At 68.4% G+C, this 27,369-nt stretch overlaps 2 protein-coding genes across 3 annotated transcripts in view; one reads left to right on the plus strand and one right to left on the minus strand.

Annotated features, from left to right (window-relative positions):
* The window catches only part of LOC118670463 (maestro heat-like repeat family member 5), a 35,368-nt gene extending 23,594 nt beyond the window's left edge, over positions 1-11,774 (plus strand). The window contains exons 20-30 of the mRNA XM_036337500.1: positions 3,467-3,626; positions 4,075-4,259; positions 6,673-6,810; positions 7,154-7,268; positions 7,995-8,138; positions 8,477-8,653; positions 9,086-9,241; positions 9,531-9,653; positions 10,043-10,145; positions 10,372-10,446; positions 11,054-11,774. Coding sequence (XP_036193393.1) covers positions 3,467-3,626; positions 4,075-4,259; positions 6,673-6,810; positions 7,154-7,268; positions 7,995-8,138; positions 8,477-8,653; positions 9,086-9,241; positions 9,531-9,653; positions 10,043-10,145; positions 10,372-10,446; positions 11,054-11,151 — 1,474 coding nt within the window. The 3' untranslated portion in view covers positions 11,152-11,774. The remainder of the gene's footprint in view (positions 1-3,466; positions 3,627-4,074; positions 4,260-6,672; positions 6,811-7,153; positions 7,269-7,994; positions 8,139-8,476; positions 8,654-9,085; positions 9,242-9,530; positions 9,654-10,042; positions 10,146-10,371; positions 10,447-11,053) is intronic.
* Positions 11,775-13,799: 2,025 nt separating this feature from the next.
* Positions 13,800-26,843, minus strand: PTP4A3 (protein tyrosine phosphatase 4A3). Of its 2 annotated transcripts, none has more exons than XM_036337812.1 (6): positions 26,747-26,843; positions 19,733-20,599; positions 17,104-17,196; positions 15,995-16,125; positions 15,386-15,460; positions 13,800-14,558 (listed from the first exon to the last, which is right to left on the minus strand). In XM_036337812.1, the coding sequence occupies exons 2-6, from the start codon at positions 19,835-19,837 to the stop codon at positions 14,441-14,443; spliced, it is 522 nt and encodes a 173-aa protein (XP_036193705.1). In that variant the 5' UTR covers positions 19,838-20,599; positions 26,747-26,843; the 3' UTR covers positions 13,800-14,440. The 2 variants fall into 2 exon arrangements, with proteins under 2 accessions (XP_036193705.1, XP_036193704.1); XM_036337811.1 differs by lacking the exon at positions 26,747-26,843 and adding an exon at positions 22,887-23,100.
* Between the last annotated feature and the right edge of the window lie 526 nt (positions 26,844-27,369).

A 27,369-nucleotide genomic window follows, 5' to 3' on the forward strand; every position in this document is an offset into this window, starting at 1 on the left:
GGCCCTGCTCGCCTTGCATTCTATCCGTGCCCCACCTGAAACACCCTGCCCAGCCTCGACCCCGTCACTGTGCAGAAAGGGGTCCTGACTACCCCCCACCACACCAGAGCCTCCTTCCTTCTAATCCTCCAAGGACCCCCTCCTCCAACCTGCCCCCCTCCCGGGGGCCACCACAGGCCTCCAACCCAAGTCCGGAGGTGGCTGGGGTCCTCTTCCTCCCTCCCATCTCAGCTCTGACTCCCACCCACCACGCTCCTGCCGCGGGGCCTCGAGACGTGGTTCCTGGGCACAGACACCTCTCGCTCCCTCCCCCACCTGGATCTGGCCCGCACCGGTCGTGGTCGCATCATTACCGGGTCCCTTGGCTGCCGTGTCCGGTCACTCAGCTGGTGACACCCATCTCCTGACAGGTCCCTCCAGGAGGGCGCCTGGCGTCGGACCGCCCAGGTTCCTTATGTTGGAGGTCGTGTGCGTGGCGGACGGCTGGTCTGGGTATAAAGCCCTCGGTTCGCGCTTTCCTTCCGGAGGTGTCTTCTCCGGGCTGCTCGGTTGCAGCCCCGCTTCGTCTTTGGAGAGTCTGATGACAAAGGCTTGTTTGCCCTTTTTTTGCAGATTCCCCCTTGATCTTTGAAAGTAATAGTTACACTAAGGACTGTCTCCGGGTCCTCGCTTTTCTGGGGTTAAGTATTTTTGTTGTTGCTGTTGTTTCTGAAAAGTCCTCTTGGTTGTGGTTTTAAATATTCGTTTGTTCCGATGCTGCTTTGCTTCTTCAGAGAGTCCGGTGATTCGAAGCTGTTCCCTCCTCACCGCTTCTCGCCCAGCACCTTCTCGCGGTCCTTCTGGCTTCCTCCTTACGTTCACTTCATTCTCTCGATCGCTTTTACTGCTTTTCCTCCAGGCCCTTTATTCCGTTTTCACTTGAGTCTTATCACTCTTGTCTTGTGTGGGGTTTTTTTAATATGTTTTTATTGATTTTAGGGAGAGAGGAAGGGAGAGGGGTAGAGAGATCGGCTGCACGCAACCTCCTGGTTCGTAGGTCAGAGCTCAACCACGGAGCCACGCCGGCTGGGCAATCAGGCATCTTTTAAAAGCGCCAGGCTGGGTGTTATTTTCTGAGCGAGCGTTGCCACTTCCTCCCTCTCTCTCCCGAACTCCATCAGCTCTCGCTTCCTGTCTTTCCAGAGGCGTGTGTGTCTTGGCATTTACAGTCCGAGCGGACGGTCCTGTGTAGGCGCTGGCGGAGCGTGGGACTGCCCTGGAGTCACCTGACGCCTTTGCTGCCTCCGGTGGTTTCAGGGGAGGGTCCCTCCCTCGGTGTTGAGTCTGTCTCTGACTCCTGCGCGGTCAGATGGATCCGTTAACCCGGTTCCTGTCGGCAGGAAACCCTGCGGGGCCCTTTCTGGGACTTCCCGTTCAGCGGCACCCTCTTCCGTCAGAACGGAAACGCAGCCACTCAGGCCGGTTCTGGGTTTGGCGGCAGGTGAAGGGTCACGAGACCTCCAGTGTTCTGGGTTCTTTTCTCTTTCAGGCCCTTAAATGTCTCCCTTTTGTGTCTGAAGCCTCCCGACTGCCCCCCTCACCACCGGGCCCCCCTCACCACCAAGCCCCCCTCACCACGGGGCCCCCCTCACCACCAAGCCCCCCTCACCACCGGGCCCCCCTCACCACCAAGCCCCCCTCACCACCGGGCCCCCCTCACCACGGGGCCCCCCTCACCACCAAGCCCCCCTCACCACGGGGCCCCCCTCACCACCAAGCCCCCCTCACCACGGGGCCCCCCTCACCACCAAGCCCCCCTCACCACGGGGCCCCCCTCACCACCAAGCCCCCCTCACCACGGGGCCCCCCTCACCACCAAGCCCCCCTCACCACCGGGCCCCCCTCACCACCAAGCCCCCCTCACCACCGGGCCCCCCTCACCACCAAGCCCCCCTCACCACCAAGCCCCCCTCACCACCGGGCCCCCCTCACCACCAAGCCCCCCTCACCACCGGGCCCCCCTCACCACCGGGCCCCCCTCACCACCAAGCCCCCCTCACCACCGGGCCCCCCTCACCACCAAGCCCCCCTCACCACCAAGCCCCCCTCACCACCGGGCCCCCCTCACCACCAAGCCCCCCTCACCACCGGGCCCCCCTCACCGTCGGCGGCACCAGGTGCACCCTCCCCCGTCCCCTCCCCACCCCCACGCCTCACAAGCCCTGTCTCCGCCACGTCAGAGCCAGTCATTCCCACTCCCCGCAGTGTGGCCGCGCGCACACACACACGCACACGCACACGCACACACACACACGCGCACACACACACACACACGCTGACTGAGTGACGGACGCCCACAGGGACAGAATAGAAACGTGGACCTGGGCGCCTCGCTCCTCACTTAAACCCCTGGCGGCAGGGTTTGCCCCCAAAGAGGGACATGGCCGGCTCAAGGTCACAGGCAGCTCGGGGCCGAGGGGATTTGAGTCCGGCCCTCCTGACTCCAAAGGCCCCACCCGTCCAGAGGGGCAGTGACCACACGAGGGAGCCTCCGGAGTCCTCTGAGCTGCTGTGCCCACCAAGCCCGGGGCGGATGGCACAGGTGGCTTCCCAGGGCTTAGGGTGGCCTTCCTGGGGTCTGTGTTAAATCCGGGGGCAGAGCTCACTCCGCCCGCCCACTGTGCCCACCCCCCCCCCCGACCCACCGTCCCAGAGTCCCTCCTGCCCTCCAGCCCCTCCCACTCAGGCCCCAAGACCACCTCGCCCAGAAAACGGGGCCCTCACAGTCGCCTACATCTCAGGAGCCCCAACGCCCCCTGACTCCCCCAGATCTCACAGAACCATGACCTTGGACCTGGCGGAAAGGGCATAGGACCATGCAGGTCTGGCCCCCCATCCAGCTTCCCAGTTCCAAGGAGAGCCCTGACCAGAGCACATCCTTTCTCTCTTGTCCTCTGTTTCCCTGTCTGCAGAATGGGCCCAGGGACACTGCAAAGCTCTGCCAGCCAGTCACGGCCCCTCACTTGACTCAGGTTGGGCCCCGGGGAGCTGGACCCCAGCAAGCCCAGGCCTAGGAGGAGGAAGCCAGGAAGGCTTCCAGGAGGAGGCGACTGCTGGCGAGGCAGTGGAAGTAGGCCAGTGAGGAGGGGTGCTCCAAGCACAAGGAATGATAGCATCTGTGGAGGCCCAGAGGCAGGAGAGGAGGGAGGACAGGCAGGGGCTGGAGGTCAGAGGGCAGGGGCCAGAGGGCGGTGGCTCTGAGTGCCAGCTGGACGTGCCCTGCGGGTACTCGGGAGCCGTGGCAGGTGGCGGAGTCAGTCTGCAGCTGGGGTGACAGGGCTGGAGGCGAGACCCTGAAGGTGGGGAGACCCACGAACCGGGGCCCGGGGCATCTCCCACGTCCCCTGGCCACGCCTCTCCAGGCACCTGACGCCTCGGTCATGGCACGCTGGCTGGCCAAGCCCTCACGGTGCCTCTCTGCCCACAGCCACGCCTTCCAGCTGTGGCGGGCGCTGGGGGCCGAGCGGCGTGGGAGCCGCCTGGTGCTGGCCACCCTGCTGGCCTGGCTGCAGGAGAGGCCCCTGCCCGGCGGGCCCAGCCCCAGCGACCCCCAGCCCGCGGACAAGACCCACCTGCGCTTGCTGGCCGTGAGTCTGCCACCCCCAGGCCGTCACCCACTGCCACGGGGCTGACGACATCCTGTGGCCATTCAGGGAGATCTCAGCGGTGTCTGGGTGCTCTCAGCGTGCCAGGCCCGGGGGGGGGGGGGGGCACCCAGCCCAGCCCTGCCCAGCCCAGCCGGCCAGGAGGAGGGGCCGGCGTGGGGTCCACAGATGGCCCTCCCTGTGTCCCAGCACGCCCGTGTCCCTGCCCTGCCCTGCCCTTGTTATTGCCGCTCAGTGCCCCCCTGAGGACATTCTGGACCGAATACCCCACCCAAGCGCAGAAGGCAGCAGGGGAGTGGGCAGAGCCAGGCCCATGGAGGGCACCTCAGGGGCTCGCCCCGTGAGCAGGGCGGGGCGGCCGCGGGTGTGATGGACGGTCGGTCGGCAGGCCTGGCCCGGGCTCCAGTGAGCGTCCGCTGCCGCCCGACAGGCCACCAGCACGCTGCACAGCCTGCAGCTGGCGCAGGAGTTCAAGGTGCCGGTGCAGGAGGCCTTCCCGCAGCTGCTGCTGGCCCTCCTCACGCAGGTGCACTACGTCCTGGAGCTGCACCTGCCCTGGGAGCCGCCGCCGCCGCGCCCGGGCGCCCGGGGGGCCGCCGCGTCCAGCCCCCTGAGGTAAGGGGGCCGCAGGCCTGCCCCGGAGGATGCTGTGTCCGACCCCTCAGGCGGCAAGTGGCACCGACGGGCGGCTTAAAGCAACGGGCACTCGGCCGCTCACAGTTCCCGGGGCGAGTCGGCCAGTGCCCACAGGGCCGCTCCCGCTGAAACCTGGGGGAGCTCCTTCCTGCCTGGCCCTGCGCTGGGGCTCCCGCGTCCTGGGCCTCCCTCCCCTTTTCCTTCCCCTTCCCCCTCCCCCTCCCTCCCCGCTCCCTCGCCCTGGGCGGCTGTCTCCCTCCCCTCTTCCTGAGGGGCTGGGCCATCCTAATGACCTCATCCCACTGCGTGTCCATCTGCAAAGACCTTGTTTCCAAGTAAGGCCGCCTTCCCGGGCCTGGGGCTGGGCTTTGACATCACTGGGGGGACGCAGTTCAACCCTCCAAACCCGCCTGTGGCCGGCATAGCAGTGGGCGTGAGGCGCACCGGAGGCAGGAACGTGACCCACTGATGTGTCACCCGAGGGTGCTCCCAGCAGGGGCGCCCAACTGGCGCCCGGGGCTCCACGGGTGGGCACGGGCCCTATTTGCCCCGTTGCCCCGAGGATGGTCCGTGCAGGGATGGGGTCAGAGGCTTCGCCTGAGCCCCACTGAATGCCCAGTCGTCCTGAGCCGGAGCCCGCAGCCCGCAGACGCCTTCTGGGTCCCCTCACCCCGGGCGCGGGACCTGGGACAGCTTGGCGCTGCTGTCGGGTCGGGACGGCCGCTGACCTCCTCCCCTGCCCGGCAGCGTGGACGGGCGTTGGGATGGCGGCCGCGGTGCGGGTGGGGCCCGTCTCCCTTGGCACAGACCCCGCCTGGAGAAGCCCCATGAGCCCGTCTTTAAAGCCGCGGGCCCACTCTCCCATTTGTTTGTGTTACGATGCGCTTCCCGCAGTTTGTCACTTTAACGGCTCTCCCCGAGGCGGCCCCGGGAAAAACACGGCTGATCTCGCATGGCTTCTGCATCCGAATGTGCGTCAAGTTCCTTTTTTAGTCAGATCGCCTCGCAGAACGCATGAATCTTCCCTAATCAGCTAATAAAACGTCCTCCTCCTGGAACGCAGGGCGGGGACGGGAGGAGGAAGCTGCCTGCACAGCCCGGCCCCTCCGCGGCCCCACCCCTCGGGGCCAGGCGTCCACAGGCTCAGCAGGGCCGAGCAGGAGCCCCAAGAAGGCCCGGGTCAGACCACGCCGTCTTCCGGGAGCCCTGGTGGCCACGGGGACAGGCGGCAGGAAGCCAGAAGCTTCTGAGCGAGCGTTGACACCAGGGTCACAAAACACGCTGCCCCGAGGCCCCTTCTCTGGAGCCGGCCCCACTCCCTGGCCGAGACCAGTGGCCTGGAAACCGCCGCCTCTGTCGTGGCGTGGCTTGGACAAGACGCCAAGCCGGCTGGCATTGGGGTCGGTGCCACCCGGGACCCCGAGCAGCGGCGTTTCGGCCTCTGGCACTTGGTTTTGCAAATCTGCCCAGAAGGTGGCTGGCAGGAGTGATGGGCTGGTCCCAGAGCACGCTGACACGCCCGGGCGGATGGGACAGGCGCGGGGTGGCCTGGACGGGGACGGGCACAGAGCAGGCTCCCTGCTTCTTAGGGGCCCTGCACCGCACCTGCACCCTCCTGCGGGCCTGGCCCATGGCCACGGCCTCACAGCGCAGGCTCAGAGCCAGGGGGCTGGTTCCACGCCACTTCTGCCACCCTGGCCAGGCCGTGTGACCAGGACGGGCTGTCACCCTCTGGACTACTTGCTCCTTTGTAGGGGGTGTGTCCGTACCGGGTCCCCCGAGCCCGTGCAGGGGCGGTGCCTGGAGTGACACCGGGTCGCTGGCCGGCAGTGGGTCACCAAGCTCCACGCTGGCGCGCTCTCTGCCACACGCGAGCAGGTGTCCGTGCAGCCTGGCTTCCCGTCAGGAGCTGCAGACCCTTCTCTGGGCTTCCCTGATGCCACCACGCAGCCCTGGCTCTCCTCTCCCTCCCTCCTGTGCCCTCTCTGGCCTCTTAGCCCCACATTTATTTATTTTTAATTTTTTTTAATTGATTTCAGAGAGGAAGGGAGAGGGAGAGGAAGATAGAACCATCGATGAGAATCATTGATCGGCTGCCTCCTGCACACCCCACACTGGGGATTGAGCCCGCAACCCATGCATGTGCCCTGACCGGGAATTGAACCCTGACCTCCTGGGTCATAGGTCTGCTGAACCGCTGAGCCACACCGGCCGGCCTCTTAGCCCCACATTTAAAGGGCACTGTCCCTCAAGGCTCGGCTGGGACCCCTCCAACCTGTGACTCAGAACACTGACCATTTCTGTTCACAAGGGCGGGAATAAGCTGGGAGGCGCACCTTCCCCGGGGACAGGACTGGCCCGTGACACCCCTGACCCCCCGCCCCCCGCCCAGCATGTCGCTGGAGGCACTGAAGAGCCTGCTGTTCACCACGGGCCACTGTCAGGACTTTGCCCGCCTGGAGCTGCAGGATGCCTGGGACCTCTTCACCACCCTGGACACCTACCCACAGGGTGTGGGCCTCCTGGCCAGGTAGGGGCAGGGCTCACGCAGGTGCACACAGCCCGCGGGCAGGGAGGAGCACACCTCTGTGCCCTGTGAACCCAGAGCTGCAGGCGTCTTCCCCAGACCCCAGCCCAGCCCGAAGCCCTTAAGGGGACAGGGCCGTGCCTGCTCCTCCCTCTCCCGATGCCCAGCCCAGGCGTGGCACCCAGCGGCTGCAGAGGGACTGGAAGCCCACTCTGAGATGGTGCCCACCCACACTCAGTGGCACCTCCAGCCGCCTGGCCCAGGCCGGGTTGGGTGGTGGCGGGAAGGTGGGCACTGGGCTTTCCCATGACCTAGCTCCCGCCCCCCTGCCCACCCCCACTCCCAGGGCCATGGTGCAGAGCCCCTGCAGGCAGATCAAGGCCGTGGCCAGCCAGCTGCTGCCCAGCCTGCAGAGCCGGGAGGAGCGGGCAAGGAAGGTGGCCATCCTCATCCTCAATGAGGTAGGTGGGCGGGCAGGGGCCCTCCGCCAGGCCTGAACCCCGCCTCCAGCTGCGTAGGCGCCCCATCAGGACCCACGCCAGGACCTTGCCCCGATGAGGGGCAGACCCCTCTCACCCTCCTTCCTACGCGGGCTCCTGGCTGGGTCCCCCCTCCCAGGCCCCCTGCAGGGCTGAGGTCAGAGTGTAGGTCGGGCACCCCTGGCCAGAAGTTCTGCCCGTCCTCGCCCTCCCTCTGGGACCCAGTTCCCCCGCGACTGTGACGCTGGAGGTGGCAGTTGGAAGCAGACAGGCGCGGGGAGGCCGGCTTTGCCGCTGTGAGCTGGGGACAGTGCTGAGTGGGGGCGTGTCATTCCTATGAGGACATTGGGAGGGGGAAACCCAGATCGGAGCCTGGGCCGCTCCCGCCCCACCCCCCCTCCACTGGCAGGAACATCACTCTCCGAGGGTCTGTGCCAGGGCCCCAGGAGCAGGCGGTGAGGGATGCTGGCCCCGGCCTTGCTCGTGAGGCCTTGGGCAAAGCCCTTTCCCCTCCCAGCCTGTTTCTCCAGCTACACCCGGAAGGGTCGAACCCGCCTGGAGGCCAGTTTTCAATACTTGTTAACCAGGGTGTCCAGAGGGTGCTGGCCAACCGCCACCCCAAAACCCCTACTGACCCCTGGTCCTAGAGCCCACCCCTGGAGGGGCAAGGGGGCCAGGCCCGAGCTGCCTGCCCTGGGGGGGCCCCAGTTCCTCTACAGCCCGGCCCTGCTGGAGGTGCTCCCAGAACCTGACGCCCTGATGGTGCTGGCGCAGAGCATCAGGGACCCCAGCCCCGCGGTGCGGGTGCTGAGCCTGCAGGGGCTGGCGAACATCCTCTTCCACCCCGAGAAGGTGAGGCGGGGCGCCGGCACCAGGCGGAGGCCAGGCCCAGGGGCTGGAATCCCAGCTCCCTCCCTCTCCGCGGGTCGTTAGGGACTCCGCTTCCTCGTCTGTAGAACGGGCTGGGGTGGCCTCTTGGCAGGGTTGTGGGAGCCTGACGACCCCCCTCTTTGTCTCCAGCCCCCTGAGGGATGCAGGGCAGTGCAGGCGCCCAGATGGGTCGGGGTTGGGGTCTGGGGAGGGACATCGCCAGGAGAACCCGAGTTTGTTCTGGGTCCGGCGGGCAGGGGAGAGCGGGGGAGGGGGGGGCCCACAGGCAGTCAGTCGGCCCCCCCCCGCCCCCCCCCCAGGGAAGCCTGCTGCGCGGCCAGCTGCCGCTCTTCCTCAAGGGCTTCTTCCGGAGCAGCGAGCCGGTGGTGGTGCGGGTCATGGGCACCGTGGCCGACGCGCTGCACCGCCTGGGGGCGCACGGCGCGGGCGCCCACAGCCTCACGCTCGCCCTCAACGCCCGCTCCTTCTTTGACGACGTGAGTGTGCGGGGCAGACACCCCTCCGCACGCCTCCGGGGCCCCGTTCTTCCGGGGCGGAGGCGGGAGCTCCCGGTGGCCGCCAGGAGGCGCCGCGCCCTCCCCTTCCCGCGGGCGCCCGGCTCCGGGGCTGCTGCCCTTCGCCGGGTTAGCAGGTGCGCCCGTCCCGCTACGCACGCGTGGCACCGGGTGGTCAGGACGCGGCCGAGTGGCAGCACTGACCTCTCGCGCCTGGGGCTGGCCCGGGAGCGAGCGCCCACGGGCCCTGTAGAGGGGGAGGCCCTGCCCTGCCTCGGGAGCCCCGAGCCAGCCGGGGGATGGCGTCCCGCTGAGGAGCTGAGCCCCAGGCCACCCGGGGCGGGGAAGCCCCAAGTCGGGTGGAGGCGGGGCCCCCGGCAGGTTCGGCCGTGACGCCGTGCCGCTGGCCTGCAGGAGCGGGACGCGGTCCGGGCGGCGGCCATGGCGCTGTTCGGGGACCTGGTGGCAGCGATGGCGGGCAGGGAGCCCAGCAGCCTGCGGACCCAGGTGCACCAGGGCCTGGTGCCGCTGCTCCTGCACCTGCGGGACCGCTGCCCGGCCGTCGCCACGGTCAGTGCCTGTGGGTGGGCCTTTGCCCTGCGGGGCTGGGGACCCGGGGGGCGGGGTGCGCCGGGCGATGGGTCCGCTGGAGCAGCAGGTGTGGCTCCTGCGTTGGTTTCCCCAGGGGACAGGGAGGAGCCCGGCGGGGGCGGCTGGGAGGAGGGGGCACCCCGGCTGGCAGTGGAGGGAGCCGGGAGCCAGGAGGGACAGCGCACCCTGCGGCTGCCCCAGACCCCGCCTCAGCCCGGGCCTCTGGCTCAGACCCCGGCGGCGTGACCGCTCCCTGCCGTCCCTGCAGCGGGCCCGGTTCGCCTTCTACCGCTGCGCGGCGCTGCTGCGCTGGCGGCTGCCGCACACCCTCTTCTGCGCGCTGGCCTGGGAGCGCGGCCTCAGCGCGCGCCACTTCCTCTGGTCCTGCCTGGTGAGGGGGGGCGGGGCGGGGCTTGGGGGCCTGGGCGGGGCCTGGGCGGGGGCAGGGCTTTTGGGCCTGGTGAGGGGCGGGGATTGGGGCCTGGTGAGAGGCGGGGCTTGGGGGCTGGGGCGGGGCTTGGGGCAGGGGGCGGGGGCAGGGCGGGGTTGAGGGGCCTGGGCGGGGGCGGAGCTCGGGGGCCTACAGCGTGGCCTGGGCGGGGGCGTGGCTTTTGGGCCTGGTGAGGGGCGGGGCTTGGGGCCTGGGGCGGGGATTGGGGCCTGGGGCGAGGATTGGGTGTCTGGGTCTGGGTTGAAGGGCCGGGGCGGGGCGAGGGGCCGGAAGGGAGGCGGGGCAGAGAGCAGGTCCCAGCGAGTGACAGGCACGCTGTCCGGGGCCAGATGACCCAGAGCCAGGAGGAGTTCAGCATCCACCTGTCACAGGCCCTCAGCTACCTGCACAGCTGCAGCCACCGCATGAGGACCTGGGCAGCGCTCTTCCTAGGTGCCCGGGGCGCCCGCGCGTGGGGACCCGCAGCCTGCTCCGCCTGAGCACCCTGGCCCTCCCACCCAGCACTGGGCACACCACTGCACCTGGACGCCAGGGCCCACTAGCAAGAAAAAGGGGGGTGGGGCCTTGGAAGGGCAGGAGTGGGTCTGAGCCCCCACGCAGACAGGGAGGCCGCCCACCTGGGAGCCCTGCCGCCGCCAGCATGCCCTCCCCTGCCTAGGTTATACCACCTGCTACCACACCCGGGCCCTGTCCCAGGTGGTGAGCGACGCGGACCTGAAGCTGCTGCTGTGCAGTAAGCAGCCCCCTGCCGCCCCCTGGGACAGGGCCGCGCCCCCTGGGATGGGCCCCACCTGGGACAGGGCCGCCCCCTGGGATGGGCCCCACCTGGGACAGGGCCGCCCCCTGGGATGGATCCCACCTGGGACAGGGCCGCCCCCTGGGATGGGCCCCACCTGGGACAGGGCCGCCCCCTGGGATGGGCCCCACCTGGGACAGGGCCGCCCCCTGGGATGGACCCCACCTGGGACAGGGCCGCCCCCTGGGATGGACCCCACCTGGGACAGGGCCGCCCCCTGGGATGGACCCCACCTGGGACAGGGCCGCCCCCTGGGATGGGCCCCACCTGGGACAGGGCCGCCCCCTGGGATGTGCCCCACCTGGGACGGGGCCACGCCCCCTGGGATGGGCCCCACCTGGGACGGGGCCTGGCTCTGGTGGGCAACCTCGGGCCGAAGTGGGTGGGGTTGGGGACGGAAGCCCCGCCGGCTTGGAAGGCGGAGGAGGGGGGGCCTGGGCCCATCCTGCCACCCACACCCACCCCGCACCCACCCCGCACCCAGGGGCAGGGCCCTCCGCCTGCACGGCCGGTCACCCCTGACTGGGCCCTCCTCCCCCCCGAGCTTTCGAAAACCTCAAAAAGGACCGGGAGCCCGGCGTCCGGGTCTTCGCCACCAGCCAGAGCCGCTTCCTCCAAGAGCTGGCCGCCCGACGGCAGTGACCTCCGCCACCTCACCCCTCCCCCCCCAACGCCACCACCTGGTCAGCCTGCCGGCAGAGTTTGGTAGCATACATTTTTTCATTTGAAAGAAAGATCTAGATTCAACAAAGAAGCGTCACGCCTGTCAGCTCCCTGCCCACCCTCCCTGGGCCCCCAGGGGACACTGACAGGACCAGGGGACAGGGCCAGGCCCGGGTGAGGGGCAGGACAGGCCGGTCCTCCAGAGACAAGCGGAAGTCTGTGCGGGCCTGCAAAGGACAGCCCCTCCTGCCCGAGCCCGCACCACGGCCGCCGGGGCCCTGGGCTCCGGCTGCACAGTCTTCAGCGTGTCTCTGCTTGGAGCCCGTAATTACCAAGGAGGGGGCTGGCGATGAGGAAGGGGTCCCTGGGCCGATGTCCCCCTCCACCGTCACCCCCATCCTGAGATGAGGATACCAGGCAGCCTGGCCCGGGGGAGGCAGCAGAGCAGCCTGGCCCCCCACTCAGAGGCTGAGTCCAGAGGGGGTCCTTCCTGGCAGGTCCCTGACTCCCTGGAGAACCACTGCCTTAGGGCCTAGAGCCAGCGATGGCGAACCTTTTGAGCTCGGCGTGTCAGCATTTTGAAAAACCCTAACTTAACTCTGGTGCCGTGTCACATATAGAGATTTTTTGATATTTGCAACCATGGGAAAACAAAGACTTCTATTTTTGATATTTATCTTCTATATTTAAATGCCATTTAACAAAGAAAAATCAACCAAAAAAATGAGTTCGCGTGTCACCTCTGACACGCGTGTCATAGGTTCGCTATCACTGGCCTAGACAAACTCCTCGCCTGCCACCCCCCCACACACCTGTTGGGGTCCTGCGAGGCACTCGGGGCAGGGGTGTGGCACACGGGGCTGGCACAGAGGAGGCCCCCCAACCTGGATGGTGGGTTAATACAGTGGCTTCATGCCGTGACTAGTCTGTAACCGTCCACCTGCTCGTCTCCATCCCTTCCCGTGTCGCTCACAGGAGCCTAGTCAGTGACATTCCAGTGACTGGCTGGGTCAGGCGGGTGTGGGTGACCGGGATGATCGCGTAGCAGGTTACGTGAGGCCTGGTCACTGGGGCACAACCGGGACTAACACCCCATTGTACGTCAGCTGTCACTGAAAAATAAAAACGACCCTTAAGTGGAAAAAACACAGCCACCTTCCTGGAGCCACGCGTTTACGTGTCCTCGGCGTGTTTGGGGGCCGGAGGGAACCCTTCCCGCCTTCTCATCGCCCGTCAGCTCCGCATGGAGCCCCGCGGAGGGCCGGGCGGCCGCTCCACTGTCCCACTCCGCCCACCCTGCCCACCAACCTCTGCCCGCGGGTGCCCTCCTGCCGGACCGAGGGGCTGGGGAGGAAGGTCCAGCCTGGCGGGTGTGGTCGGGGTGGGGGTGCCATCTCCCTGTGAGGGGGCTTCCCTGCTGGCCTCTGGGTGGGGCAGGCAGGCCTCCTCGCTGCCTCCAGCCACTGTCCCTCCAGAAAGCCAGGGTGAGGGAAGCTTGGAGCTGGTGGGCCTGTACTGGATGGGGTCCCTGGAGCCACTGGTGATTGGACAAGCCCCTCGGGAAACTGAGGCCAGAGACGCTGAGTCTGGCCGTGGGGAGCAGCTCAGTTCCGGCCTCGCACGGTGGCCGGGCTCTGCACAGCCAGGCGGGGGAGCTGGCCCAGGCCGCACCCAGCAAGCCAGGGGCGGAGAGGCCAGGCCTGAGTCCCTGTCTGCCCCCCACCCAGGGCCCCCAGAGGTGCAGCCACAGGGCCCCCCTTTTGAGTCCGAGCAGAATGTGCCCAGGTGGGAGCACCTGGCTCCTGGGGGCCTGTGTCCCTCCCAGGGCCTCGCCATGTGCCCAGGGGCCCACCTTCCTGGGCCCACCTCCTCCCTGGGGAAGAATTGAGGGCCTGGGAGCTGAGAGTGGGTGCAAGGTGCAGGGTGTGGCAGAGGGAGGCCCAGACAGGCGGGCCCCGAGGGGAGGCCAGGAAGGTGGATGCAGGTGGGAGGCAGCCTGGACGCAGGGCCCGGGGCTCCTATGCCAGCCAGCAGGTCCCAGCGACGGGGAGAGAAGGGTCAGTAAAGACCTCTGGGGGTGTCCGAAGGCGAGTGACAGTCCCTGGGGAGCAGGGTCCTGGGGCAGACCACCCCCCTGCCCGCCAGCCCAGCTCTCGACCCCTCCCCCAGCTGTGTCCACGACCTCCAGGCACCTCGTCCTCAGCCAGGGAGGCCTGGTCTGTCTGCAAAATCCACACGCAAGAGTGCTGAGCAGCCCTTGGACAGGCCCCGCACACTCAGACCCGCTCCCCCACGGCACCTGGTCACCCCCTCCCCCTGAGCCACCAGCCACCATCACCCGCACCCTCTGGACCTCTAGGTCTGAGATGAGGACACCTGGTGGGCAGAGCCGGGCAGTCACCCACCGGACACCAGGCCCCGGCCCCGCCTTCTAAACTCCAGCCCCCAAAACATCCACATGGCAACCAGGAGCCCCAGGCCGAAAGCTAGGGAGCGCAGGGACCCAGCATGGCCACCAGAGGGCGCCGCAGTGCAGCCTGGACACTGGCCTCTGGGGCACCCCACCACCTGGCGGCCCTGCCCCCCCTCTGCGCGCACACACACACACACACACACACACACACACACACAGCACAGGGTCCTGTTTTATTGCCTTCAAGTGTCCAGAACAGCTGACCACCCTCAGACCCACGAATCCAAGGGGCTGAGAACAGCTCAGGACAAGGGCTGCGGAGGAGGGGTCAGCCCAGTGGTTTAAAAGTACACCTGCCCCCACAGAAGGGGGAGGCGGGGAGGGAGAGCCAGGAAGGTGATGGCAGGAAGGCCAGGAACATGGCCCTGGACCAAGCCTCAGAGACAGACACAGGACACGGAGACAGAGAGACACGGCACAGAGGGACACAGAGCATGGAGACGGGACAAAGGGAGGATGGATCCGGAAAGTGGCAGACAGCCGGATGGACACAGGGAGACAGACAGACAGCAGGCCTGCTCGGGCGGGGCTGGGCCCGGGAGGCAGGCCCGCCCAGGTGCCAGGGCTGGGGGGGGGGGGGGGGGGGAAGGCCAGATGGAGGTGCGGGGGCCCTCGGGCGCGGCCCACACGTGGTCCAGGTGGCGGACCGCCGTCAGCCCCACCGTGAGGGCGATGCCCTGGGGGGAGGGGGACAGGTCACCCCGTGGGGTCCCTGGACCAGGCTGGCCCCTCACGGGGGTGTGGACTCTGAGGCCCAGGAAGAGAGGGGCAGGGCGGGCCGGGCCCGAGGCGGAGCTACATGACGCAGCATTTGGTCCTGTGCGCGTGCGGCTCTTTGAACCGCAGCCTCTGCTTGGGCCGGTACTTCTCCAGGTAGGTGAGCTGCTTGCTGTTGATGGCTCCGCGCCGCTTCCTGGGAGAGGGACAGGGTGGGAATCGGGTGGGACCAGGCTCGGCCACCTGCCCTGCCCCAGGGAGTGCCGGGCCCAGGAGTCCAGGCCACCGCCCAGATCACCCTCCCCGTCACCTGCTGCCACCCCACTGCCTTCAACTCGCCTGGCTGTCACCTCCTCCCAGCCGACCCCCCGACCTCACTACCTCCATGGTCCCCACACTCCCAAGGCCCCCCTGTCTACCCAGGTAGCAGCCCACCTCCAGGCCATGGGCTCCTGAGGGCCAAGGGGTGGCGTGGGACAAATCTCAGATCTGCCATCGGGCGGGAGGGAGGGACCCCAAGTGGCGGGGTGTGGCCCCCATCCCTACGCCCAGGACCGCAAACGGGGCCGTGGACTGGCTCTGGCCAATGACATGTGAGTGGAAGAGACACGCATGAGCCAGGCGAGGCTCCACCATGCTTTTCCCTGTGACCCAGCGACTGGCAACCAGACAGGTCTCATGAGCGGGGACACCTGTGTGGCTCCCAGTGGCCGGGAGGAGCCGGCTCGTTACTGCAGCACGGCCCAGCCTGTCCTGACTCACAGGGGGCTGAGGGACCACAGCCCAGAGGTGGGAGCAGCCCGGCCCTCCCCTCCCCCTCCCCTCACCCTCCCCTCCCCCTCCCCTCACCCTCCCCTCACCCTACTCCTACCCCAGGAGGAGGGGGAGGGAACGTGGCCCTGGGCCCTCACCGCCAGTTGGGTGCACTGGAACCACAATATGAGGCTGCATGGGACTGGGGAACCCCTTAAACCTGGACCCCTGAGCTGTCACCAACCACCCCACCCAGCAGCCGCCACTCACTGTCGGATGAACTGGATGGCATCTTCATACTTCATCCCGCTCTCAATGAGCGCCAGTGCCACGAGGACCGGGGCCCTGGGGACAGACACAGGGCGGGTCACCCAGGCCTCTACTCCCCCCACCCCCCCACAGGCCGCCTGCTGCAGACACATGGCCCACGGCTGCCCTCGGCTGACGGCTGCACCGGCTCGACGCTCAGGGCGACCACCTGGGCCCAAACCCTATTTCGTCCCAGCCCTGCTGTGTGACCTTGGGTGGGCCAGGCAACCTCTCTGTGCTGGGCTGAGGACAAGAGCTTGATACTCAGCTATCAACCTTGCTCGGCCAGTCTTCCCTCTGCAAAGCTGGGTTGTCTTAGTCAAACGCAGATTCTTTGTGTCTGCAGAGGGGCGAGCCTGGCAGCTCGGGGGCGCAGGGACCAAGCTGCCGCCACAGCAGGAGGGAGTGGGGTCAGGCTTCAGGAGGGACTTCCTGCCTGCCAGCCGGGAGGCCCAGTCTGGGAACCCTCTGGAAAGGTCATCTGTGATGTGGGCTCCGCACCCACATCCGAGAGCGAGTCAGACCACGAGGTCCCCATGTCCACGCGAGCCCCCTCCTGGCCCCGCTCACCGTCCCAGGCCGGCCACGCAATGCACGGCCACGCAGCTGCCAGGGTCATCGCAGAACTTGGCCTTCAGCAGGCTCAGCCAGTCCTCCACCACCTTGCCAGGCGGGGGGGCCCCATCATCAAAGGGCCAGTCCTGCAGAGAGAGGAGCCTGAGGACTCTGCCCAGGGGGGGCCCGGGGCCCAGCCAGCCTGTCCCCCACTCCAGACGCGGCAACGCCCGGTGAAAGCGTCTGCCTGGCTGCCTGGGCCTGACCGCGTCCTCTGCTGCGGGGAGAAGGGGCCGCGGGCTCCTGTGCTAAGAGGCCCAGGCACGCCCTGCCTCGATGCTTCCAAGCCCCGCACTGTACAGCGAGGACCCGGGGCGCAGACCGGGAAGGGGCAGAGGCGGCACTCGGCCCGGCCTCTGGGACCCCGAAGCCCCAGGTCCTTCTGCCCCCCAGCGCTGAGCAGAGGTTCCCAGTGACCACCGCCCAAGACGGTCCTGCGTGGCCAGCACCCCCTGAGGGTCCCCTGCAGAGCTGGGCGGGGCCTGCTGGGCACCCGTTGTGCCTCCAGCCATGCCAGGGCAGCCCCGGCACAGCCACCTCCCTCTGCAGGGACGCGGGTCCCCAGGGCCAGGGACCAAGGAAACGGCCCAAGGGTCCCTCCCCACGGCCTCCCAGCCGGGCTCCCCAGGGCCCCGCCTCCCTGCTGCTCCCGCTGCCCAGCGACGGCCCCACACAGGCAGCGGGTGCCGTGCCGGGGAGGCCCTGCGGGGCGGGAGGAAGCGGGTGCCGAGGAGGTGACTCATGGAGGTCACACAGCCCGAGGCCTGGGCCTCCCCGAGAAGTGTCCTAGCACATGTGTAGCCCGGCACAACCAGGCGGGGGTGGCAGGCGGCACGCAGGGAGACCCCGGGTGCCGGCCCCACAGCACCGTCCAGTCAGACCGAGCCCCGCCCCGGGGCAGCAGCACCACGCGAGCCTCACCCCCCGACAGGGAGGCCCCCCCGGGGCAGCAGCACCCCGCGAGCCTCACCCCCCGACAGGGAGGCCCCCCCGGGGCAGCAGCACCATGCGAGCCTCACCCCCCGACAGGGAGGCCCCCCCGGGCAGCACCCCGCGAGCCTCACCACCACGGTGATGCCGTCCTTCTCCAGCAGGGCCTTGTCGTACGTCACCTCGCACACGCGCACCACGGTGGTGGCCCCGTACTTCTTCAGGTCCTGGGGGGCGGGGGGAGGGAGGAGGCAGGGCTGAGCTGGGCGGGGCTGCAGGGCTCAGGGCTGGAACCCCCCCACCGCCACCAGAGGCCAGAAGCCCCGGGGGAGGGCCATGCCTGCCCCCCACACCCCTCAGCCCACACCCCTCCCCTGCTCAGTGAGACAGAAAGACCCACGTGCACCGTGAACCCCAGTGGCCTTTTAGGCTTCATGACTTGCTGGGGGCAAGTCTCTCCTGGTGCCCTGGCCACTGCGCCCCGGCCGCCAGCAGGAGGCATCCTGCCCAGGCTCACGGTGCGCAGCCTCCCGCCTGTCGCTTCCTCCTGTCCTTCCTCCCATCCTTCCTCCTGTCCTTCCTCCCATCCTTCCGCCCATCCTTCCGCCCATCCTTCCTCCTATCCTTCCTCCTATCCTTCCTCCCATCCTTCCTCCCATCCTTCCTCCCATCCTTCCGCCCATCCTTCCTCCTATCCTTCCTCCCATCCTTCCTCCTATCCTTCCGCCCATCCTTCCTCCCATCCTTCCTCCTATCCTTCCGCCCATCCTTCCTCCTATCCTTCCGCCCATCCTTCCTCCCATCCTTCCTCCTATCCTTCCTCCCATCCTTCCTCCATCCTTCCTCCTATCCTTCCGCCCATCCTTCCTCCTATCCTTCCGCCCATCCTTCCTCCTATCCTTCCTCCTATCCTTCCTCCCATCCTTCCTCCCATCCTTCCTCCTATCCTTCCGCCCATCCTTCCTCCTATCCTTCCGCCCATCCTTCCTCCTATCCTTCCTCCTATCCTTCCTCCCATCCTTCCTCCCATCCTTCCTCCTATCCTTCCGCCCATCCTTCCTCCTATCCGGAGCAAGACCCAGGAAGACCAGACAAACCTCCTGGGTCCCCAACAGGGACGGGATGCCCCCAGCCACACGTGGGCCCCCACATGCCCCCTCTCTGGGCAGCCCTCCCAGCCAGGGGCATGAATGGGCCCGTCAAGGGGCACACCCAGACCCCACACTGAGACTGGGAGTCTGGGAGGGAGCAGGGCACCCGAGGTGGGCGCAGCGGGCACAGTGGGCGCAATGGGTGCGGGCTGAGAGGGCAGCAGAAGGAGCTGGGCCCGCACCCCAGCGGGGAAGCCCGGGGAAAGGTCAGGGCAGTTCACACCCAGCCCGGGGATATTTATACCCCGGCGGGGGGGGGGGGGGCAGGTGTCCCCTCCACCGGCCTCAGGGGGCGGCTCCACCCCACCTGCTCCCGGCAGCTATTTTGGGGACGGTGAGGCATCAGCTGCTGGACCGGCTCATCATGCGACAGGAACACTGGGCACAGCGAGGGCCGGACCCCACACCACTGAGGAGTCAGAAGCAGGACGGGAGCAGGGCTTGGAGGCCATGGGGCGCCTGGGTCCCCTGTGCCTGCAGCAGAGGGTGCTGCCACCAACCCAGGTCAAAGCCTAGAGCCCTAGTCTCACACTGACCCTTGACCCTGGGCTCACACTAAGCCCTGAGCCCTGACCCTGGTCACACCCTGAGCCCTGACCCAGGTCACACCCTGAGCCCTGATCCTGGTCACACTCTGAGCCCTGACCCTGGTCACACTCTGAGCCCTGACCCTGGTCACACTCTGAGCCCTGACCCTGGTCACACCCTGAGCCCTGATCCTGGTCACACTCTGAGCCCTGACCCTGGTCACACATGGAGCGCTGACCCGACCACAGGCTGAGGGCTGCGCCCCATCATCCGGGTCCTATTATCTCACGGGCCTCCGTGGTGAGGAGACAGCCCCTGAGGGCCCCTGGCCCCTGTCCAGGGCGCCCACTGCCCCCCATTCGATGCTCACGCTCCTCTCAGGCCCAGGTCCCTGTGCGAGGAGGACCGGGGCGCAGGCTGCAGGGGGAAGGGGCAGTGCACAGTGGGCCCTGCACGCAGCAGGGAGCTCGCCCCACACCAGGCTTCTCCGGAGGGAGGGAGGCCGTGTGAGGGCCGGGGGCTCTGCAGACACACGTGGCCACACCTGCTGGGGCTCCAACACCCGCCGCCGGCCACCCTCCGAGGGCACGGTCGCTCTCTGGTGGCCAGCGGCGGCTGCGGTCCAGCTCCCCACACAGACAGCAGGGCCGGAAGCCCCAGCCCCGCCGGCCTCACCGAGGCCTCCCCAGAGCCTGGGCGTCCTGGGGCCTGCGCGGGCCATGGCGCTCCCCCACCTGCCTGACTCTAGGCTGTTTCAGGGCCGCTGCTCACCTGGGGGCCTCCCCCTCCTTCCAGCTCAGCCCCTACAGAGGCCACAGGCCAGCAAAGGGCACAGGGCTGCTCCCCCTGCTTCTGAACCGGCCTCAGTTCATGCAGCTGGAGTCCACCTGCCCACACGCCGGCCCCCAGGAGCCAGCGGATCCGCCGGCAGCCCCACCCCGAGCTCCCCGGGAGTCCCCCCCTGCGGCATCAGGTAACCAGGGTGACAGCTTTGCCCCCACTGGGCTGACAGCAACAAGTCGCTCTCGGGAGGCCGAGGGCAGCGTGGCCAGGCTCGCCGGCACCTTGCCCGCCGGCCACTCACCTCGATGAAGGTGCTGAGGGTGGCGTTGGTGGGGTTGTGCGTGATGAGGAACCGCATGTTCTTGTAGCTCACCTCCACGGGGGCCGGCCGGTTCATGCGGGCCATGACGGTGTGGGACACGGACGGAGGAGCCCCCAGCCCCCCACACCCGAGAACGGATCCCTGTGCTTGTCCAAGAGAGAGGAATTGCTTTAAAAACCTGCCCCCACACCCCGCACAAATATTGTGCAAATACTTGGGAGGGGGCAGGACGCTGCCGGTGCGTGGATACTTAGAATACAAAACTCAACTCTTTAAAAAAGGAAAAGAAGACGCAGCCCCCACCGGAAGGGAAGCGGCCGTCAGGCTCCTGCCTCTTAGAGTCGGAGAATTACAAAAGGGCCGAGAGAGAAATAACCACGGAAACTCCGCAAAGAAATCGTCAAAAAGCCCCGCGTTCGTCCGGCTGTGCTGTCCGTGTCCAGCGCGGTGCCTGTGGCAGGGGACGAGGTCCCGGCATCGGTGGACGGGTGGCCAGTCCCCTTCTCGCAAAGGCCGGCCCCAAGCCCCGAGGACCAGAGGAAGCCAAACTGGAACTGAACTGAAAGGGCTGCTTGGGGTGGGGTCGCAGGCAGCGGTGGGCAGGCGGCGGCGGCGTGGTGCTCAGTCCTGTCACGTTACCCCATGGGGGCACGGCGAGTCCTGGCAGGGCGCGGGCGGCTCAGGTGGCCCTGGGCCGGGCGGATGCCATCGGCGGGCGAGGGCAATGGTGGGGGCCAGAGGCGCGGGGCCCCTCAGCAGCGGGCGCCGCGATGCTGGGCACGGCAGTGCTCAGAGCTGCCCTTCCCGGTCCTCTCCATGGATCCCAGGCCAGTCAGCAGGCGACGTCTGGGGACAGAGGCAAGGAGGAAATGAGGACAGAGGTCACGGGGCCCCCTGCCTCCCAGCCCGGCGAGGTTTCCCCGGGCCCTGCCACCTGAGTGCGGGCCTCAGTTTCCCCATGGGAGAGCACAGGAAGGACAGCCCCTGTCAGGGCTGAGCCACGGCCCCGAGGGGACAGGAAGCCACCGGGACGGAGCGGACAGGCGCGGAGGGAGGGGGGATTTCAGGGTCCCTCTCACACCCCAGGACAGGCCCTGTCCGCTGTGGCACTGCTGAGCCAGATGATTCTGGGGCGGCCGGTCCTCAGGGGACGGTGCTCAGGCTGGAGGCTGGGGCGCTGGGACCCCTTGAGGGAGGGGAAGGAGGCCCCACTCGGCACCAACCACCATAAGCGCCTCCACCCCAGCTGCTGTGCCCACAGGGCTGGCCGGGCACAGGGTAAACAAGCCGGGCTCGCCCTCCAAGAGCTCAGAGAGCCGGGGCAGCCCACAGCAGCCAGCGGGCCGCCCTCGGGCACATGCCCAGGTGGTGACAGCGCAGGCGGCCAGAGCAGGGTCACTCTGTGACGGGACCCGGGGAGGAACGCTGCCGGACCATGGGCACCAAGGCCCCAGGCCTGGGCCCCAGCAACAGCAGCACCCCCACTCACACCCCACATGCGGGCCAAGGGCCTTGGGCATGTCACTGGCCTCGGTTTCCCCATCTGCACCATGAGAGGCCAAACAAGATGCCCCTAAGGTGACTCAGGCGCCATGCCCACACTCCTAGCCACTCGCCCAGCTCACTGGTCTCCGTGCCCCAACTCACCACCTCTTACCTCTGCCCTCGCCCCTGCACCCCCTTCTCCAGCTGCCCGCTAGGCAGGCAGGGCCCCTGGAGCCTCGGCCCAGGTGCAGGGAGGGCCCCCAGCCTGAGATGCGGGATGTTCTGGGCCAGCTCTGCTGCGCTCCCGGGCTCAGGACGGATGCCACACCTCACTGCACCCTGCCCCCCCGTGGGCAGACCCCAGGAGGGTTAAGCAGGGGTGTGGTGGCCCAGGAGGGGGAGAAAGGCAGAGAGAAGAATCCTGCCCTGGCTCGGCCGTCTAGCCTGCATCCCAGAGCCGGGAAGAGACAGCTGTGGACGCCCGAACACCAGCGAACAAACACCTGTGCCTCCTGGGGCAGCGGAGGTCCCCTGTGCGTGCGTGTGCATGTGTGTGCACGTGCATGTGTGTGCGCGCGTGCATGGGTGTTTACCAGAATGGAGAAGGGCCCAAGGAAGCCACCAGCCTCCAGGCCCTTCTCTGAGGGGCCGATGGCCACCTCCCTGCCCACCGTGGCTGGGCACCTGGGAACCCTGTGGGCGACAGCGGCTGGCCTGGCTCTGCTGCCCAGGATCCCGGGCAAGTCCTCAGGGCCAAGGGCCACTGGGCGTGGAGGGGCCTAGAGCCGCCCCACATTCCTGCCCACTTGAGCCTGAAGTTGCCACTTGTCAGTGGGGTCAGAGGTTAAACTGGCCAGGGCCAGGGGGTCTGGGGCAGAGGTTGGACCAAGGTCACCACCTGGCTTGGGTTCTCGCCACACCCCAATTTGTCTCTGCGGGGTCTGGGGCTCCCAGCCGACCCCCCCCCCCCCCCAGCCAACAGGGCTGCCCCAGGGCTCAACAGGCCTGTGGCCACCCCCAGGGAGGGGCCTCCTCCGAACCACACCTCCTCCCCGAGGTCTGGGAGCAGGATTCCCACAGGGCAGACCAAGTCCACCAGCCCCCACCCCCAGGCCCACCCCCTTTCCCAGGAGCCCATCCCCTCCCTGCCCCCCACCCCCGTCTAGAACAGCTGTCTCTGGAGGCCTACTGGGGAGGCCCCTCAGCTCCCGCCTGCAGAGACCAGGGCGGGACAGAGGACCTCCCAGCAGAGCTCCCCGGGGCGTTCTCCAGCTCAAGTCCAGGCGACAAGCGCAACTCCCAGCCCAGTTCACGGAGGTGGGACCCGAGGCCCGGCTCCTGCCTCCCGGGTCTCAGCGGATGAGGATGAGCGCGGGTTTGGACCTCAGGGTGGCCGAGAGGGCCCGGCCCTCTGGCCCCAGAGCCCGTGGGATCTGGGGGCGGCGGTAGGACTAGGGCACAGGGGCGCCCCCGGAGAGGTCCGCGGGCAGGGCTGGGCCAGGGGGCTCGCGTGGGGTCTGCCCGTCCCGCGGGGCGCGCTCCCGGGGCGGGCACGCGCGGAGGCCGGTTCCGAGGGGGCGGCCACCTCCCCAGGGCGGGGCTGGGGTCCTCCCGGCACGCCCCCCGCCAGGCCCCGCGCCCCGCTCACCCGAGCGCGCAGGCGTCCCGCCGCCGCCGCCTCCATCCGCACGGGCCGGGCCGGGCCGGGGGCCGGACGGGGCGCGGAGACCGGGAAGGCAGGGCGCTGGCTCCCCGGAGACTCCGCCGGCCCGCGCGCCCGGCTATTTATGGCGCCCGGGCATCACGTGGGCGGGAGGCCGGTGACCGGCGGGCGACCCGGCCTGTTGTGGCGCCCACACCTGCCGCCTAAATATAACCGCGGCCGCCGCGCCGCAAACAAAGGGGCGGCGGAGGGCCGAGCGCAGAGGAAGCGCCGGGAGGAAGGGGAAGCGCAAGGGCAGAGGGAGGGCGCTGACCGCGGGGCGGGGCGGGCCCGCAGCCTCCCCCCACCCCACCCCGCCTCCCCTGCGCCCAGGACCCTAGGGCTCCCTGCCCGGGACGCAGAGGGGAGACCCGCAGCCCCGGGGCCTCAGGGAATCCGGGCTGGGGGGAAGGGGGAGCTCCCGGGGGCCCCTCAGCACAGGCCAACTTTTTCTTTTTTATTTGTTGTTGTTTCAAATATATTTTTATTGATGTCAGAGAGGAAGGGAGAGGGAGAGAGAGAAGCATCCATGATGAGAGAGGATCATGGACCGGCCGCCTCCTGCACGCCCCACACTGGGGATGGAGCCCCCCACCCGGGCCTGTGCCCTGACCGGGAAGCCAGCCGTGACCTCCTGGGTCATAGGTCGATGCCCAACCCCTGAGCCACCCGGCCCGGCTGCACAGGCCAACGCTGACACTGCAAAGGAGGTGCCCCTGGCCCCAGGGGGTAACCAGGCTGGCACCCCAGGATGAGGCACCGCCTGCCTGGCCCTGAGGTCCACCTGCTCCACCTGCTCAGCCTCCTGCTCAGGCTCCGGCCTCACTCCGAGGCCCCCTCCGGCCTGCACCCCTACCATGTGCTCCACACCACCGTCCCTCCCCGAACCTCTGTGGAGTGTGGGCGCTGTCGCTCTCCTCCCTGCCCCCAGTGTGCAGCAGGACAGGAGGTGCTGGGAGCCACGCACAGGGCCCCCAGGAAGGCTGGGCCGGTGCTGTCCCCACATGAGCTGGTCCTCCCCAGGAGGCCCTCCAGGATTTTCCCAGGCAAAACCATCCGCAGGGTCCTGGCGAAGCTCCCACATGCAAATGCTCCTGGGATCAGGCGCCCCAAGAGTGGGGTGACAGCGTGCTGGACCCCGCGCTCCCTGCCCTGCCAGCCCAGAGGCCCTCAGACCAGGGGGAGGGGGGGGCGGGGCAGCGCCCAGACAGCCCGCCCGGCCCCTGCAATCAGCCGTCAACTCCGAGGGGCCCCTGGCCGGCACCCCCTCCAGTGCTCCTCGCCCCGCCTCCAGCAGCAGCCCCCTGAGACAGCTCGGGACACTCGGCGTCCCACAGGGCTCCCCCGGCGCTGTCGCTGAGGGCGCCCCAGGCGCGGTGCCGACACTGCACGCCGTGACCGAGGCTGTCGCCGTATTGTGGCTAACGCAGCAGCTCAGAGAGCTCCAGGCACTTGCCCCTCACAGCCGGAAACAGGACCACAGCTGGGCTGGGGTTCGCTCATCCCGGCCGTGGCCTCTGGGCAAACGCCCCCCCACCCCCAGCCTCGTCCTCCCTCGTCCAGGTGACTGTCCCCTCGAGCTCAGGGATCCTGCACCCAGGACACGGCACCCACCCTGCTCCTCGGGCTGCACACCTGGGCCCCACAGCCCTATCCCCCCTCGCCAGGGGCACCCACCCCGGCCAGGCCTGGGGGGCACCTGCTCTCCTGGCACAGCCCCAAGCCCTTCAGAGAAATCTATTTTTATCGGGCAGGAGCCGTTCCTGGCACCCTCCCAGAGCCAGCCCAGTCCACACACTGCTAGGGGGCCTGAAGGGGAGGCCTGGGCAGTCCGAGCCCTCACCGGCCCCCCTACCCGGCCCCCCAGGAAACCTTCCCAGGGCCCATCCCACCTCCTTGACCAATGGCTGCTGCCTCCTTCCCTCCCACGCCCGTCCTGTCCCCTCTCCCTCCAGCCACATGCCCTTCGGAGGGGAGAGTCCGGGCCCCAGGGAAGGCTGGACCTAGAGGTTGTCAACTCCACCCTGCCCACGCCCCCCGCCCCCCCGCCACCGCGCAGAGCTTGGCATCAGGAGGGCCCCCCACTTGTTGTGCACAAATGACCCAACGTTCCGGGCAGAGGTCCAGATCTGGGAGCTGTCCAGGGCCCATCACGGGATCTCAGCCCCAAGGTCCAGAGGAACCTCAAAGGTCACCTACGCCATCTAATCCCCAGCGCGCACCCCCAGCTTGCTCGCTACTCCTTGGCAGCGCCTTCCGCCTTGGGCAGCTCCCCGTTATCCGCCCCTCCCTCCGGGGCCTCCTGAGAGCTCCCTGCCGGAGAGGGACCCGCAGGAGGAGCTTCCCAGCAGAACCAGCTCCGCAGGCAGGCACTGCAGAGCCAGAGTCAGAGGATCAGGCAATCCAGAAAGGCTTCCTGGAGGAGGTGGCGGGGGGGGGGGGAGACAAGCTGCTCCTGAGGCCCAGAACTGCACCATCAGGGCTTGCCTGCCCGCTCTGACCCAGGGCCAGCACTGGCCCTCTCTGGGGCCCGTGGCCTCCTCTGCACATGGAGACGCTGCCAGCGAGGAGAGCCACTTCCCAAGGCGGTGGCACCTCCTGCTGGTCCCGGCACCCTGGTGGCCTGGAAGCAGAGCTGTAGGAAGCCGGCTTCCGTTTCCACGGGGCCTGGCACCCATTCTACCCGCCCGGATCTCGAGGTGGAGAAGACCCTCAGGGAGCTTGCAGCCGACCCACAGCCCCGCATGGTCACCCTCACACCCACGGGGCTTCTGTGCTGCCCGAGGGCCATGGTGCTGACCGGCCCACCACGCGCCTGCCCGCCGCAGCCACCCACCCTCACGTGCTCAGCCACCAGCACTGCTGGGCCGGCCACGGCTCCCCCACGAGAGCTGGGCTTGCCACCTCCACAGGCAGGCGGGGGCACGGCCAGAGCAGGGCGCGGCCTCCTGCCTGGGTACTTCGGGACCCTCGGGGCAGTTGAACCCGCTGACAGCTGGTGCGGTCTAAGCTGCCGGCTCCACAGCGACCTGCGCGGGTGACCTGCTTTGTGCTGGAGCCTGAAGGTTGTTGGGTCAAAAGGATTAGAAGCTCCGTCACTTATGGGGGGGGGGGGGTGTCTGTGTCCCTGAGGCTCCGTGATTGGTCAGGGGGTGGGGGGCAGGTAACATGGCCCCAGAGGTTGCTGAATGGGTCAAAGGTTGACACTTGTGCAGGAGAGGGTGTGGCCGAATCCATCTCGACTAGTGGCCATGCCAACGTGGACCACGTGTGGCAGCAGCTCCTGCCCCCCAGCACCGCCAAGGACACATGATCACGGGGTGACCTGGGCCAGCCCCACGCAGGCCGCCGTACCGAGCCATCATTCCCAAGCCCTGATTCCACTCCCGACGTGACGGTAGTGACCCGCTGCCCCTTCACCGTGACCGCTCGCATTCAAAAAAGAGGACGCGCGCCCAGGGCCGCACAACCATGGCCGAAAGCCAGGCCGGTCCCCACTGCCCTGTGACCTCCTCCTGTCCCATGAGGCCGGGACCACCGCGGGGAGGCTGGGGGCACGTGGCCCAGCCTGAGCTCTGCGAGGGGCTCCCTCCCCAGGTGACCCCTCACCCCTCTGCCTGAGGGACCCCCCCGAGCTCCCAGCTCCCTGCTCGCACAGCAGGAAAAGTCCCAGCCCTGCTGCTCACGAAATCCGCCCCGGGCCTCCAGCCACCCCCCCCCCAGGCCTCCAGCCACCCCCCCTTCCACACCCTGGCCCCCCCCTATCCAGGGCCCCCTGAGCCTGCCGGAAGCCCCCAGCCACTCACCCGAGTCCAAGGTCCTGGAGTCCCTCGGTGGCCGCGCCCCCAGCCTGGCTTTATCCCTGCCCAACTGCCCGCCCTCGCACGTCAAGGCCCAGACCCCCGCCCGCCCCGAATCGGCAGGGAGGCTGGGGCGCTGGCAGGGGCAGCCCCAGGAGGTTCCTGCCGCCCAGCCTGTGGCTCCCGCCCCCGAGGGCGGCCAGCGGCTGGACAGGGGCGGCTGGAACACAGGTCTGAAGTCGCAGGGAGCACCCTGGTCCCAGGAGGAGGGAGGACAGCCCCTCCCCCGTGGGGCCGGGCTCTGGGGCCCTCCGGGGGCAGGGTAGTCCCCAGGGCCCTGTAACTGCAGGAGCCAGAGCTGGAGGGGCAGGAGGGGCAGGAGGTGCAGGCACAGAGCCAGGAGAGAGGGGAGTCCAGGCACCAAGGCCCAGGCTTGCAGCTGTGGGGAGGGGCAGCCTAAGCTCTCCCCAGGGCCCTGTCCTGTCTCCCCACCTGCTGTGGGCTGGGAAGGGGGTCCTGGGGCCCTCTCCTTGCTGGGCAGGCTCACTCCAGCACACCCACCTGCACCCCAGAAACAGTCCCCCTCAACCTAGCCCCCCGCCCGCCCCGGGTGCCGAAGGGTCTCCGGT

The sequence above is a fragment of the Myotis myotis genome, unplaced genomic scaffold (genome assembly GCF_014108235.1).
Source record: "Myotis myotis isolate mMyoMyo1 unplaced genomic scaffold, mMyoMyo1.p scaffold_m19_p_16, whole genome shotgun sequence".
Taxonomy (NCBI): Eukaryota; Metazoa; Chordata; class Mammalia; order Chiroptera; family Vespertilionidae; genus Myotis; species Myotis myotis.